This window comes from Podarcis tiliguerta (genome assembly GCF_965153285.1).
Source record: "Podarcis tiliguerta genome assembly, chromosome: 5".
NCBI lineage: Eukaryota > Metazoa > Chordata > Lepidosauria > Squamata > Lacertidae > Podarcis > Podarcis tiliguerta.
Window position 1 is genome coordinate 35,212,746 of NC_139538.1, and position 14,550 is coordinate 35,227,295.

General features: G+C 44.9%; 1 protein-coding gene across 7 annotated transcripts; it reads left to right on the plus strand.

Annotated features, from left to right (window-relative positions):
* The first annotated feature begins 1,334 nt into the window (after nt 1-1,334).
* On the plus strand, nt 1,335-14,311 carry D2HGDH (D-2-hydroxyglutarate dehydrogenase). Of its 7 annotated transcripts, none has more exons than XM_083443107.1 (10): nt 1,335-1,447; nt 2,894-3,306; nt 3,733-3,790; nt 5,622-5,761; nt 6,393-6,586; nt 7,675-7,843; nt 9,241-9,384; nt 11,239-11,381; nt 12,254-12,419; nt 13,532-14,311. In XM_083443107.1, exons 2-10 carry the CDS (start codon nt 2,901-2,903, stop codon nt 13,792-13,794), a joined length of 1,683 nt encoding a protein of 560 aa, XP_083299233.1. In that variant the 5' UTR covers nt 1,335-1,447; nt 2,894-2,900; the 3' UTR covers nt 13,795-14,311. The 7 variants fall into 7 exon arrangements, with proteins under 7 accessions (XP_083299233.1, XP_083299235.1, XP_083299234.1 ...); XM_083443109.1 differs by having other exon boundaries at nt 1,375-1,447; nt 6,410-6,586; XM_083443108.1 differs by having other exon boundaries at nt 1,388-1,447; nt 5,723-5,761.
* Nucleotides 14,312-14,550: the final 239 nt, after the last annotated feature.

Genomic DNA, 14,550 nt, shown 5'->3' on the forward strand with positions numbered 1-14,550 from the left:
ATGTTTTGTTTGCTTCTGAGGTATAGTGTGCAAATGGCAAGTTCATGCTACCAACAAAATGTATGTACATATACTTCTAACATTTAATTGGGTCTTGTGGAAAACGCTGGTTACTTGCATGTATAAAAGTGGACAAGAAAATATTGGATCCTGTGAATTGTCAAACCCAGGTAAATGCACTAAGGTGACATGTAGAAATTTGAGAGAACACTGAAGTGTCATTTGGTTGATCTATTCTGAAACCAGAAAAAATACTACATTGGAAATAAATTCCAAAACCCACTCTTGGACAATACCTTTATCAAGAATAATCAAAAGTTACAAAATCATCGTCTCCACCCCCATCGTTCTGCCCGGACACTGAGGTCCAGCTCCGAGGGCCTCCTGGCGGTTCCCTCATTGCGAGAAGCAAAGCTACAGGGAACCAGGCAGAGGGCCTTCTCGGTAGTGGCGCCCGCCCTGTGGAACGCCCTCCCAGCAGATGTCAAAGCGATAAATAACTACCTGACATTTAGAAGACATCTTAAGGCAGCCCTGTTCAGGGAAGTTTTTAATCTGTGATATTTTACTGTATTCTTTGTTTCTATGGAAGCCGCCCAGAGTGGCTGGGGAAACCCAGCCAGATGGGCGGGGTACAAATAATAAATTATTATTATTATTATTATTATTATTATTAACAGAACTCTTCATGAGGGTGGATGTTAAGCGAAAGGGAAGGCAAAGAAACTTGACGAAACAACAAAAGAGCATCCCTTGCTTTGATCTTAAGTATATTAATTACAGCAACCATGACTACCAACTGCAAAACCTAGCACACTATCACTGGTCTAAACACACAGGCAAGAAATGCCTGGGAAGAGTTTGGAGGGCCAGATAGAGATGTCTGGTGGGCCATATTCAGCACTTGGGCCTAAGGCTCCCCAGACCTGGTGCAAGCGCTCGGCGCTGGTCCTGACAATGGTAGCCTGGTGGGAGGAAATGTGCATATCTGGTTCAAGGCAAGTATTTTCAATCAGTTATGTGGATAATATGAAAAGAGTAATAATAGGGCTTATTACCATCAGGCAGTACAGAAAACTTGTGAAATAAAGATAAATCCTTTCTGCATCTCTTTTTGCCTCAGCTTACAATTAAAGAAAGACCCCACACAAAACGTCAAATTAAAATGCATCCAAAGTATTATTAACTAAAAAGGGCTCAGAAATGGAGCTAATATGACAAGATATGCGAAAAGGCAGACAGGCAGACTTGACGCGCTCGCGCGTGCGCACAAACACCTAGCGCAGCCTTCCCTCCGCCCCGCCCCTTGCCTGCCTCCTGGCTCCGCCCACAGGGCGCCCCTCTTCTCTGTTTGGTCCGGAAAAGAGCACGAAAGGGAGGAGCAAGCGGAGAAGCGAGCGGCGCTGCCTACCGAGAAGTGCGCGAGATCCCGTGGGCCCCGTCCAAGGTGAGCGCAGAAAGGGCGACTGCAAGGACGCGCGCGCGCTGGTGATATCTGGGCTTGGCAACGTCTTGGGCTGCAGCCGGTTTCTAGAGAGCTGCCTGCTCTCCGGAGCCTAGCGGTGCCTGGGTCTGCACTTCCCTCCCGGTCTGAAACACCAGAATCAGCTCCAGGCAAAGGGCGAATCTAGGTCTGACACCCATCGCGTTCACTTTATGTTTGCCCCCAAACAGTGACTTGGAGGGACCTGAGGTTTCCTCCTCTTACCGCAAGATAATCCGCGGCCAATAATAACATGCCTAATGGAACTTCACAAAGGAAACAGCCATGTTAATCCGTTACAGCAAAATAAACAAATACACACACACAGAGGCTTATAATACATGCCAGCTAAGTGCATGGCAGCTAAAGAGTGCAGGAGAGGATACCTCCTTGTGCCAGAACGCTTGCGATCTTAAAAGTTCAATATAGGAGATCGACAGAAGGAGGAGAGGGAAGTGGAAGCGGGGAAGCAACAGCATTTGTTTCAGTTGCGTTTGCTTCAGTTACCGGCTGAATTTGAGTAGGGCAGACAGGGCCGGATTTAGGTTTGATGAGCCCTAAACTACTGAAGGTGACATATGCTGAAAGTATATGTCCAGCTGTCCTTTGTCAACAACAAATTTTCACTGTTTTTTTGTGTTGACTATATCCTATATGGTAATTTATGAACCTAATAGGTATCTAAAGCCATTTGCACATAACAAATAGGAGCTTACACAACACAAAACACTGTTGCTGTAGGTAGGTTTTATTTTATTTGTTTTTTATCTTACATTTTGGAAATGTACATCCTGTTTTTTCCCCTTTAATTTTTTTGGGGGGGCCCAAGAGAGTGGGGCCCTAAGCTATTGCTTGTTTAGCTTATACAGTGGTACCTCAGGTTAAGTACTTAATTCATTCCGGAGGTCCATTCTTAACCTGAAACTGTTCTTAACCTGAAGCACCACTTTAGCTAATGGGGCCTCCTGCTGCTGCTGCACCGCCACACGATTTCTGTTCTCATCCTGAAACAAAGTTCTTAACCCAAGGTACTATTTCTGGGTTAGCGGAGTCTGTAACCTGAAGCGTATGTAACCTGAAGTGTATGTAACCTGAGGTACCACTGTACACAAATCCGGCATGTAAGGGCAACCTCTGGCACTCCAGATATTGCTCCCAGCATCCATGGCCATTGGTCATGCTTGATGCTGGGTCTGATAAGGGTTGTATAGAAACAAGAGGGTTGTGCTTTCTTGTTGTTTCTTAAGTTCTGTGTCCTGAAGCTATCCTGCCCTTGATCGTGATCTTTCACTTCCTGAAGGAGTTCTCTTTTCCCATGAAATGAGATAGCTGAAAATAAAATAAATTGAGTCGAATGCCTTTCAGAGGAAGTTGATCAAACTGGGTGTTTATTTTGCTTTTGCAATTCAGGTTCTTCATGGCTGTTGTTTGCAGCCTTGTCCGGCATTTCCCGTTCAGACACCGCTGGTCCTTACCAAGGTTGCAGATCAGATGCCAGAGAAAAGCCTTGAATGTGTGGACATGTGGGTCCCCCCGGCCCAAACTTAAGAAAGATGGAACAGGGCCATTGAAGAGAGAAGTGCTCATCATGCCTCCCATCCGATGGAGCATCAGTCACTTGCCCAAGAGATGTCTGCATGCTACCCAGTTTCACCTCCAGAAAGTGATGCTCACCAGTGAGCGATATGGGGTGCAGAGGCTTCCTTTTGCCCATGTTTCCAGTACTGATGTGTCTTTCTTTGAAAACCTTATGCCTGGCAGAGTCATCACAGATTTAGATGAACTGAAACTCTTCAACGTGGACTGGCTGAAGTCTGTAAGAGGTATGTTATTTTGGCAAACTGCTTTAAGTATTTTCTACACCAGCTCAATTTGGTTGGACTAAAAATTTCATGGCTCTGCTATCTGGGGCTGATGGGAGTTGTAGCCAAAACACCTGGCAAGAATCAGGTTGGGGAAAGCTGGGCTGTACTTACTGGAAGCCGTTCTCCAGAGTTTGCGGCAGGAGTGTTTCTCAGCATCACCTGGGGACTGAACCCTGGACCACATGCTCTGCCACCGAGCTCCAGCCCTTCCCCTTAAGGCTATAAATCTGCAATGTACGTTTTACTACATGCACATGAAGTTTTAGCCATATTAACCAGCATAGGTGTTTTTTTATTGGGGGGTGGTGGTAGGGGAAAGCATAGTGTGGGCGAGCTTATATTCAAGTTTCAAATGAATGTTCTCACATCTAGTTTACATTACAGGCTGCAGTAAAATACTGTTGAAGCCACGGACAACAGCAGAAGTATCTGAGATTCTCAGGTAACATAAAAATTGTGTTTATGTCTGTATTTAGCAGACTGCCTTACTTCTGTCTTGCTCACCCATGTTTTAAGATATGTACAGTGGTACCTCTGGTTGCGAACGGGATCCGTTCCAGAGGCCCATTTGCAACAAGAATAGAACGTAACCCGCAGTGGCACGTCTGCGCATGCACAGGTTGCAATTTGCCACTTCTGCGCATGCGCGTGACATAATTTTGCGTGTCTGCGCATGCGCAAGCAGTGAAACCCGGAAGTAGCCCTTTCCGGTACTTCTGGGTTGCCATGGGATGCAACCTGAAAAAACGTATCAGGAAGGAAATGTAACATGAAGTATGACTGTATATTATCTTGTTTTTCATCACTATGAGTCATATTCAGGAGTCATATGATGGTATCTCAGAGTCCTTTCTTATGTGTCTCTCTCTGTATCCACTCTGATAGACAGAGGCATATGAACACCCAGTAAAAGCGTTAGGTCAGTACTCTTTAAAGAGAAGTCTGTACAGTGGTACCTCGGGATGCGAACGGGAACGCAAGATGCAACGGCGTGTGCGTGTGCGCGGGTCGGGTTTCGCCGATTCCGCTCATGCGCGTGACGTCATTTTGAGAGTCTGCGCATGCGCGAGTGGCGAAACCTGGAAGTAGTGCGCTCCGTTACTTCCAGGTTGCTGCGGAGCGCAACTCGAACGCACTCAACCTGAAGCACATTTAACTCGAGGTATGACTGTACTGACCTTCTTTACTTCCTTTTCTCTCTGTGAGCAGCAGCTGAATCATACAGAGCAGTGATGGCCAAACTTGGCCCTCCAGCTGTTTTGGGACTACAATTCCCATCATCCCTGACCACTGGTCCTGTTAGCCAGGGATTATGGGAGTTGTAGTCCCAAAACTGCTGGAGAGCCAAGTTTGGCCATCACTGATATAGAGAGTCCATCACATTCGAAGGTGGTCTGTTCTCCTGTCTGGCAGCTTTTACTATTAGGAAGTTTATGCAGCTGTTAGTGGGAATCTGCTTCCCTACAGTTTCCTCCCATCCCATTAGTCTTGTCCTCTAGAGTAACAAAGAGCAAATCTTAGCCTTTAGTGTGTTAGCTAAACTGAAAAAAATGCCTCCATAAATATGGTATTCTGTTTTTGTTTTTATTACTAAATAAGTTAATTGATGATAGATGAGATGATTTCAAATAGAATATGGTTCCTAACGTGTATGTACTGTGAATCTAAAAACTATAGGGGTTTTTTCTTAGTCTCTTTTCCTATGCACTTTTCTCCCTCTCCGCTTATTTTTCCCCTCCTTGCCATCTGTATGGTGCTTAAGTGAAAACTCCATGAAATTAAACTAAGGGTGAGCTAGTTGCCCACCCCTGAGTTAAAGGGATGCATAGCATCTCAGGGCTCATTCACACAAGCAGGTAGATAGGTGTACAATCATGTGGCAAAAAGCGTGAACTGAGAGCACATGCAAGACAGCTTGCATCCATTTCCAAGATCCTTGCCAGACTCCCCCCCACCCAATCACTACTACCGCCACAACTGCAAGCACATCATACCGGCTATCTTTGTGTGTACCACTTAATTTACACTTGCGTGCCACCTTCATATTCTTTAGGATTTTGAATCTCAACCCACTATTTGAAGTCTTACTGCAGTAATGGGATTAGTATGCATCTTAAAACTATTGAGTAGTAGCAGCCAAGTTTACTCTTGAGTCAGTCTAGAAATTTGATCTAAAAAAAAGACTTTTTCGTTTCACTAGGATTGCCTTTTCAAAGGCATTATAATATGCCCTTAGGAACAAGACCCCATGGGCAAAATGTGTTCCCTTTCAGGTACTGCCATGAGAGGAACTTGGCTGTGAACCCTCAGGGGGGTAACACTGGTCTCGTTGGGGGCAGCGTCCCTGTCTTTGATGAGATCATTCTCTCCACAGCTCTTATGAACCAGATCATCAGCTTTGACGACGTTTCTGGTAAATATATCTTCCCAGGGCAGGGGAAATGGCTACGCTATCATCCTCTAAAGATTGCCATTCTCCTAAATTAGGGAGTAGGGAGTGTGGCCCTCCAGATGCTGCTGGTCTGCAACTCTAACCATCCCTGGCCATTGGCTCTCCAAAAACATATGGAGGGCAAACAGGTTCCTCAACCCCGTCTTAAGAGTTTCCATCAGGACGGACAAAATGGGAGGTTCTTGAACCCTGAACAGCAGAGCTGATTCCTCCCTCTGCCAATAGCAATGGGATGTAAGCTCAAGTAAAGGGGAGGCGGAGGTGGTTTTCTATTCAGAAGTGTTAGGAGGTCATTGCCTAGTAGCACAAGCCATAAATAGCATCTGGACAGCAAGAAGTGTAATTCTGGTTGTGTTGCTGGCATTAAATGAAAGAACTGGACAATGGTGCCAGTAAACAAACAAGAAAACCCACCTCACAGATCCTTGATGCTGAGGCTGTTTGGGGGGTGGGGGGGTGAAGAATGTTGCTTCGTTGCAAAGGCTCTGATCCCCCTCTGACAGACAGTAGATCTCTTTGGGTTCAAATTACCCCAACGAAAAAGGAAGTTTACATCCGTTTCTCAGACTGTAACTGGATACTGATTTTTCAGGAATCCTTGTTTGCCAGGCTGGCTGCATTTTAGAAAACCTCAACCAATACCTGGAGCAGCTGGATTTCATCATGCCGCTTGACCTCGGAGCAAAGGGCAGTTGCCACATTGGAGGGAACGTGGCTACAAATGCCGGTGGTTTGCGTCTCCTGCGCTACGGCTCTCTGCGAGGGACAGTCCTAGGACTAGAAGTGGTAAGGTGAAACTTTGAAAGCTGCTTCCCATATTTTATCATCTTCTTGTCCTTGACCATTGGAGGGATGAACTAGAGGCCCACAAAGCCCTAGCTGGTGGCCCATCAGCCCCCTTGACCTGATACGCTACAGACATGGGTGGGAAGTCCAGGACGTCAGCAGATGTTCATCCTCATCATGCCGCTGAGCTGGGTGGGGAGGTTTCAACCTCTCTGCCTACTGAACACCACCATCGGGATACAGGTTATTTCCTCCTCACTCACCAGGTGATTGTTCACATGAGCAGTTACGAAGGGAGAAATTGTATCTGTGTCCTGTGCCTGTCTGCCTGCCTGCATATCTTCCCCAATGTGGATATCATGTGTGTATCCACACACTGGTGTGTATGTGTGCGCATGCTGTGGTGTGTGTATGCTAGCTGTGGGTGGCCATGCCCACTTCATATCCCCACTGGGACATGGTCCCCTGGAGATGTGGGAAGGTGGTGACTTGGTCCTTGGACCCCAAAATGTTAGCCAGCCCCATCATTCAGCCTGGACACTGAGGTCCAGTCCAAAGGCCTTCTGGCGGTTCCCTCACTGTGAGAAGTGAGGTTACAGAGAACCAAGCAGAGGGCCTTCTCGGTAGTGGCGCCCGTCCTGTGGAACGCCATCCCATCAGATGAACAACGAACTGACTTTTAGAAGACATCTGAAGGCAGCCCTGTTTAGAGAAGTTTTTAATGTTTGATGTTTTATTGTGTTTTTAATATTTTGTTGGGAGCTGCCCAGAGTGGCTGGAGAAACCCAGCCAGAAGGGTGGGGTATAAATTATTATTACTATTATTATTATTATTATTTATTTATTTCACTCCCACTTCAGATGCATACTGTTAATTACTGAATTGTAATCTCTTCATTCCATTTCAGATCCAACTCTGCTACTGTATTGTCTTTTTTAAAAGTTCCCTCCTGAAATATTCTGTGTGATGGCAACTAATTAATCTAATTGAAAATGTTATGTTTAATCTTATTGTAGCCTTTTTAAAAAACAAAAACACACACCCTCTCAAAAATATCAAGGAATTATCTAAGGATGTCCTCTTCCAGGTGCTGGCTGATGGCTCTTTGTTGAACTGCTTGGCATCTTTGCGGAAGGACAATACTGGCTATGACTTGAAGCAGTTGTTCATTGGGTCTGAGGGGACCTTGGGCGTCATTACGGCAGTTTCCATTCTCTGCCCACGAAAACCCAAGGCTGTGAATTTGGCATTTCTTGGTAAGAGCCATTCTCCTCTCTATTTTCAGAAGTGTTATTTGTAACTACTAGTGGTATTTGGGACATGGGTGGTGCTGTGCTCTAAACCACAGAGCCTAGGGCTTGCCGATCAGAAGGTCGGCAGTTTGAATACCCGCGACGGGGTGAGCTCTCATGGCTTCGTCCCTGCTCCTGTCAACCTAGCAGTTCAAAAGCACGTTAAAGTGCAAGTAGATAAATAGGTACCGCTCCAGCGGGAAGGTAAACAGTATTTCCGTGTGTTGCTCTGGTTCACCAGAAGCGGCTTAGTCACGCTGGCCACATGACCCGGAAGCTGTACGCTGGCTCCCTTGGCCAATAAAGTGAGATGAGCGCCACAACCCCAGAGTCGTTTGCGACTGGACTTAACGGTCAGGGGTCCCTTTACCTAGTGGTATTTTAGCAAGACTAGACTTGGACACAACTCCGCTTATGGTGAAACTGTTACAGCCCTCGAAGACAAATTGGTTATATTTATATTTTGTTTGCACTGAATATGATGACTGGCATATTAGGAAAGGTTTGGGATAAGAACAGAGAAAGCAATTGGCACAATCAGCAGTGTAAGAGCAGAAAATGCAGTTAACGTAACCAGCAGATCACTTTTCACTTATGTCTGGAATAGTTCAGGGCTGAGCTTAAAATCAGGGGGTGTGCTGGTCCTACAGGCAGCAGGGTAAATTGCCTGCCTGGCCCAAAGGTTGCAGATATTGCCTGCCGTCTAGATAGCCTGGTGGACAATGCTGGGGAGGAGTCAGTGGTCGGGGACGTGTTGGCAGCAGTGACATGGGGAAATGTAATCATGAGGTCCTGGAAGCAAAATGTAGGCAGCTAGGTAGGATGCCTGATTCAGCAGGCTCGCCATACTTTCTTAATAAATTCACTGAGCCAAGGAACTGTCAATAAGTTGTAGCCGAATCCTAACCTGATCTACTCAGAAGTTATTCCTATTACATTCAATGGGTCTTATTCAGGTAAGTGGGGTTAGGATTGCAGCCTTAAGCTATTTTATGGGTGTCATTCCTAAAGCTGCTATTAGTGTATTTTTGGTCTTTGTTGGAAGTGGCTGGGGAAACCCAGCCAGATGGGCAGGGTACAAATAATAAATTATTATTATTATGTTGTTGTTGTTGTTGTTGTTGTTGTTGTTGTTGTTGTTGTTGTTTTGCAGCATGGAAGCCTCCAGCCTGAAGAATGTGGGCGGGGAGCGGGAGAGTTATGTATTTAGCAAATAAGTTGTCCTTTTCATCTTTTACCGTTTTGCATACATATGGCTCCTTGATGTGTATAGGTGTGATGTCATGTTTCCCCCTACTATTTTTTTTACTTTTTAAATGCAACTCTCTTTTTCATTGTTTTATGTTTTCCTTTGTGTAAAGGTTGTCCAAGTTTCTCTCAGGTCCTGAAAACTTTCACTCTCTGCAAGGGCATGCTGGGAGAAATCCTGTCTGCCTATGAGTTCATGGACAACGAGTGCATGAAGCTGGTTGAGCAACACCTCAAATTAACCAACCCAGTTTCAGGTACCGGCTAGCCATATGCAAAATTCACAGGAGGAATTCCTTCACTGATTCTGTTGGGGAGGGGGGAATAGACTCAAATGGTTGAATTGAAATGTACAGGTTCCCTAGGTGCTTTCTGTGCTTGCTGCTACTCACTTGTCTGCTATAATCTTGAATGCATTCATTGCTCACATTCACGCTACGTCATGGATTTTGGACTCAATAGAATAGAATAGAATAGAATAGAATAGAATAGAATAGAATAGAATAGAATAGAATTTATTATTTATACCCCGCCCATCTGGCTGGGTTTCCCCAGCCACTCTGGGCGGCTTTCAACAGAGTATTAAAATACAGTGGTGCCTCGCAAGATGAAAAGAATCCGTTCCGCGGGTCTTTTCGTCTTGCGGTTTTTTTGTCTTGCGAAGCAAGCCCATTGACGGAGTAGCGCTATTAGCGCTATTGGCGATTTAAGGGCTAAAAACGGCTTTTTAAGGGGTGGGGGATTAGCGGTTTTGCTGCTAAAATGCTTTTAGCAGCTTAGCGATTCAAAATAAGGGGTTTTGGAGCAAAAAAAAAATTCAAATTTTTTCGTCATTTTTCGTCTTGCGAAGCAAGCCCATAGGGAAATTCGTCCTGCGAAGCGCCTCTGCAAACGGAAAACCCTTTCGTCTTGCGGGTTTTCCGTCTTGCGAGGCATTCGTCTTGCGGGGCACCACTGTACAGTGGTCTGTTAAACATTAAAACCTTCCCTAAAGAGGACTGCCTTCAGATGTCTTCTAAAAGTCTGGTAGTTGTTCTTCTCTTTGACATCTGGTGGGAGGGCATTCCACAGGGCGGGTGCCACTACCGAGAAGGCCCTGTGCCTGGTTCCCTGTAACTTGGCTTCTCACAGTGAGGGAACCGCCAGAAGGCCCTCGACACTGGACCTCAGTGTCTGGGCAGAAGGATGGGGGTGGAGACGCTCCTTCAGATAATACTGGACTGAGGCTGTTTAGGGCTTTAAAGGTCAGCACCAACACTTGGAATTGTGCTTGGATCTAGGCACACGTATTATACCTGATGTTGCCATGCATTACATTTTTGTTGTTTTGTTAAACTTCTTATTCAATGTTTACACATTGTTAACAAGCATTACACACATACATAATGTTATCCGTATGCACCTTTCCATAGTTGAAGCCATGCTCAAGGCGGCTTAAAATACATAATTACAAACATAACAAAAGTAGTTAGAAACAATAAATAAGACATCAAAAAGTACACAACCAAATTGAATTCATTTCCATATAAATCATAATAACATATAAAATAAAGATACCAAAAATTAATATCAATAACAGCAAGAACCCCCAACCCTGCCAGTACCCCAGCGTATGCATTTTTTACACCATATGTAGTTGAGATTTCTCTACCATTTTCACAAATTCACAGAGCCATCTAAGGAAGGTGTGGGCAGGAGAAACTGGAAACAAGATGTTTAAACCAAATTCCACTTTTTCTGAATTTTGGCAAGTAGTCTAGTAAAAACAGGATATAGGCCAGGAAACTGTGTCACGTGAGGCATTCTTCAGATTCATTTTTCTTTGGGGATTTCTTTTAGGTTAGTAATACTAGAGAAACAGTTTTTTGATAAAAAAATAAGATGGCTGCTGATGTGACTTCAGGAAAAGGCCTTTTCCTCCTGTCCTTTGGTTGAACCATTTTGGGCAGGTTGGCAGGATCCACTGAAAGTGTCTTTTAAAAGATCCAAAACACTGTTTTCTTAACTTCTGCGTGGTGCAGCAGGAGTCACTCCAGTGAATATAGTGTGATTTTTAGCTGTTGCAACTGATAGTGACAGTCTGCTTTCTGATTCTGCTTTTACAACTCCAGAAAGTCCTTTCTATGTGCTAATTGAGACTTCAGGCTCTAATTCTGCCCATGATGAGGAAAAGCTGAGCCACTTCCTGGAACATGTCATGGCCTCTGGTTTGGTAGTAGAGGGAACTCTGGCTTCAGAAGATAAAAAAATAAAGGTAATTTCCCATTTCTCCCTAACTGTGCTTGAGTTGGGGCTCTGATTTGAATCTGAACTGCGTACCAATGGATGTGCAACTATTGGTGTATGTGTACACCAGTGATCCCATCATCAATGTCCCTCCCTTCTTAAAGGAGCCCAGGGAAGCAAACACAGAGAGACAAAATAATACAAACATATTCAAAACAATTCCAAAGCAGGTGCAGACTGGGAAAGATTTCAGCTTAAAAAGCTTGAAAGAGGAAGGTATTCAGTAGGCACCGAAAAGGCAGTAGAACCGGCACTGCCTAATATTAAAGGAGGGGATTCCAAAGAGCAGCTGCCGCAAGAGGGAATACCGTGTTCTTATATTGTTCAGAATGGACTTCCTGATAAGATGGTACCTGCAGGAGTGCAAGTGATCAGTTGGGTATTTAAGAGGTGAAATGATCATTCGGGTCTCCAGGTCTCAAGCTCTGTATGACTTGATACACCAAAACCAGCACCTTGAATTTAACCTGGTAGCTAATTGGCAGTCTAATCTCCGTGCAAAACAAATCAGGACAAATGCTGAAACATGTCCTTTGAGACTTGTGTGTGGCTGGTCCAACTGGAATGCTGCAAAGGAAGACTTAAGCTGCTGTGGAATCGCTCACTGGAATGACAAAATAATGTCAGCCCAGCACTAAATAAGCTTTTGGTGATTTGTTGAAGCTAACCTAAGCTCATTATTCTTTGAAGATTAATTGGTTCTTTTAACATAAACACCTAAGTATCCAAGAAGACTTAGCCAACTGTTTAGATAGCAGGTCACTTTTGTAAAGCCATCCATGTGGAATGAAAACGAAAGCATTTTGTTTCCATCCAAGTCACCGCTTGGGTCCATTGCAGGCGCTGTGGGCTTTGCGGGAACGGATCACAGAGGCCTTGACTTGCGACGGATCCGTTTACAAATATGACATTTCGCTGCCTGTGGAGAAACTCTATGATCTGGTGACGGACATGCGGACACGGCTGGGCAGCAGTGCCAAGAACGTGGTGGGCTATGGCCACCTAGGTAAGCTGGAATGTGCTTGGAAACAAATGGCCTTTACTGATTTGGATTTAGGGTTCTTTTTAAAAAATAAAAAAAAAGTTTTCTTGGTTTACGAAGGCATGTGCAATGGCTCTTTTTTCAAGATACATTTTTCAATAGGTCAGTTTCATTTGTTGAGAGAACTTAGGGTTCTTATAGCAAAGTGCTGTATAAGGAAGTCCTTGGTTCAGCTCTCACCTGCTCTAGAGGGTTGGACTAGCAGGGACCGAGCAACGGGGTGAGCTCCCGTTGCTTGGTCCCTGCTCCTGCCAACCTAGCAGTTCGAAAGCACATCAAAGTGCAAGTAGATAAATAGGTACTGCTCTGGCAGGAAGGTAAACGATGTTTCCGTGCGCTGCTCGCCAGAAGCGACTTAGTCATGCGAGCTACATGACCCGAAGCTGTACGCCAGCTCCCTTGGCCAATAAAACGAGATGAGCGCCGCAAACCCAGAGTCGGCCACGACTGGACCTAATGGTCAGGGGTCCCTTTACCTTTACCTTTACCTTTACCTTTACCTTTACCTTTACCTGACTTACAGAATGGCCTCCCCAGGGTAGTTCAGTTGGTGCCAACTGTGATGTCATTATGACAACTGGGAAATACAATTTTGTTCCCCATGGGCATTCCAGTGCCTAGTGTGAGCTAGTCTTTATCTGCTCTGTCAATAACAGAACAAATCTGTTATGATTTGTTCTGCATCTTGCTTTCAGCTGTGGTTTTTACCTCTTTTTTGTTTTATTCTTTTTTATTGCACTGGTAGCTTACTGAAGCGTGGCCTCTAGAAATCCCTTGGGCCATGAATACCCAATGTGTTGCCCTCCAGACACTGTTAGACTACAACTCCCACCAGCCCTAGCCAACATGGTCAGTGGGATAATGGGAATTGTATTCCAGCAACATCTAGAGGGCACCACATTGTCTACCTTGCTTTTAGACAAATAATATTAATGAATAATCTTCATTATATTTTCAAATAACCCTCTTTTCTAGAAGAGGAATTAGGCAGAGCCACTGCACTGCATGCCCAGTAATTGAATGTGTTTTCTGCTTTCTCTTTTGAAACCCACCGATTTGGGACTTTGCTTTGGCAGGAGATGGAAACTTGCACCTGAACATCACAGCAGATTCCTACAGCCATTCCCTGCTGGAGGCTATTGAGCCATTTGTGTATGAGTGGACTTCCCAGTACCGTGGGAGTATCAGCGCAGAGCACGGTCTGGGCTTCAAGAAGAAGCATTATATCCACTACAGTAAACCCCGGGAGGCAGTCCTTCTCATGCAGCAGTTCAAGGCCATGTTGGACCCCAAAGGGATTCTAAACCCTTACAAGACATTGCCGGTGAAGGGTGCATGATGGTGACTATGAAGAAAAGGATCAGGAGACCTTTGCATGGAGGTTGTCTAGCACGGGAGCTGTAAGCAAATTGTGAAACTGCAACGTGAAATGGAGGTTTGCTCTTCACCCACCCCCAACAAAAGAAATAGTAAAGGAGTTGAATTGTCCTCCCAGTATTATCTATCTACCAAGCTCTGAATTATCTGAGAAGCAGAGAAGACAACATTTGTTTTCTAAGGCTCTTTCTTTCAAAGCTTCCCGTTGCTCCCCATTTTTAGGGCTTTGTTCTTATCTGAATACAACGTGTAGGAGTGGAACTTGGGATAAGAGAACAATTTTCAGGAGGAAATTCATGGGATAGCTTCTTTTGCCTTCTTGTTGCAGCTGCATACATTCAAAACACAAATCGACAGCTGCAGGATTTGCAAGGACACTGAAGAAGATAAGAGGGTATTCTGTGCTTTGAACCTAGTGTGGGAAACATTTTACATTTCTTCATGGAAAAATAAAACCTGTAATGAAAACATTACCTCAATTTCTCTACGTTTCAAAGCAGCCCTTCTTTATAGGTTCCCCATTCTTACTCTACAAAAACTTAAGTCGGAGATTGGAAAACTGTGGCCCTCGCATCACCCATCATTACTGACCATTGGTCATGTTTGCCTGGGGTTGATGGGAGTTGGGAATCCAAAACATCCAGAGGGAGCACTGGGTTGGAAAAGGCTGCTCAAGTTGTCTTCCTCACCTGGTGCCTTTCAGAGGTTTCAGGCTACA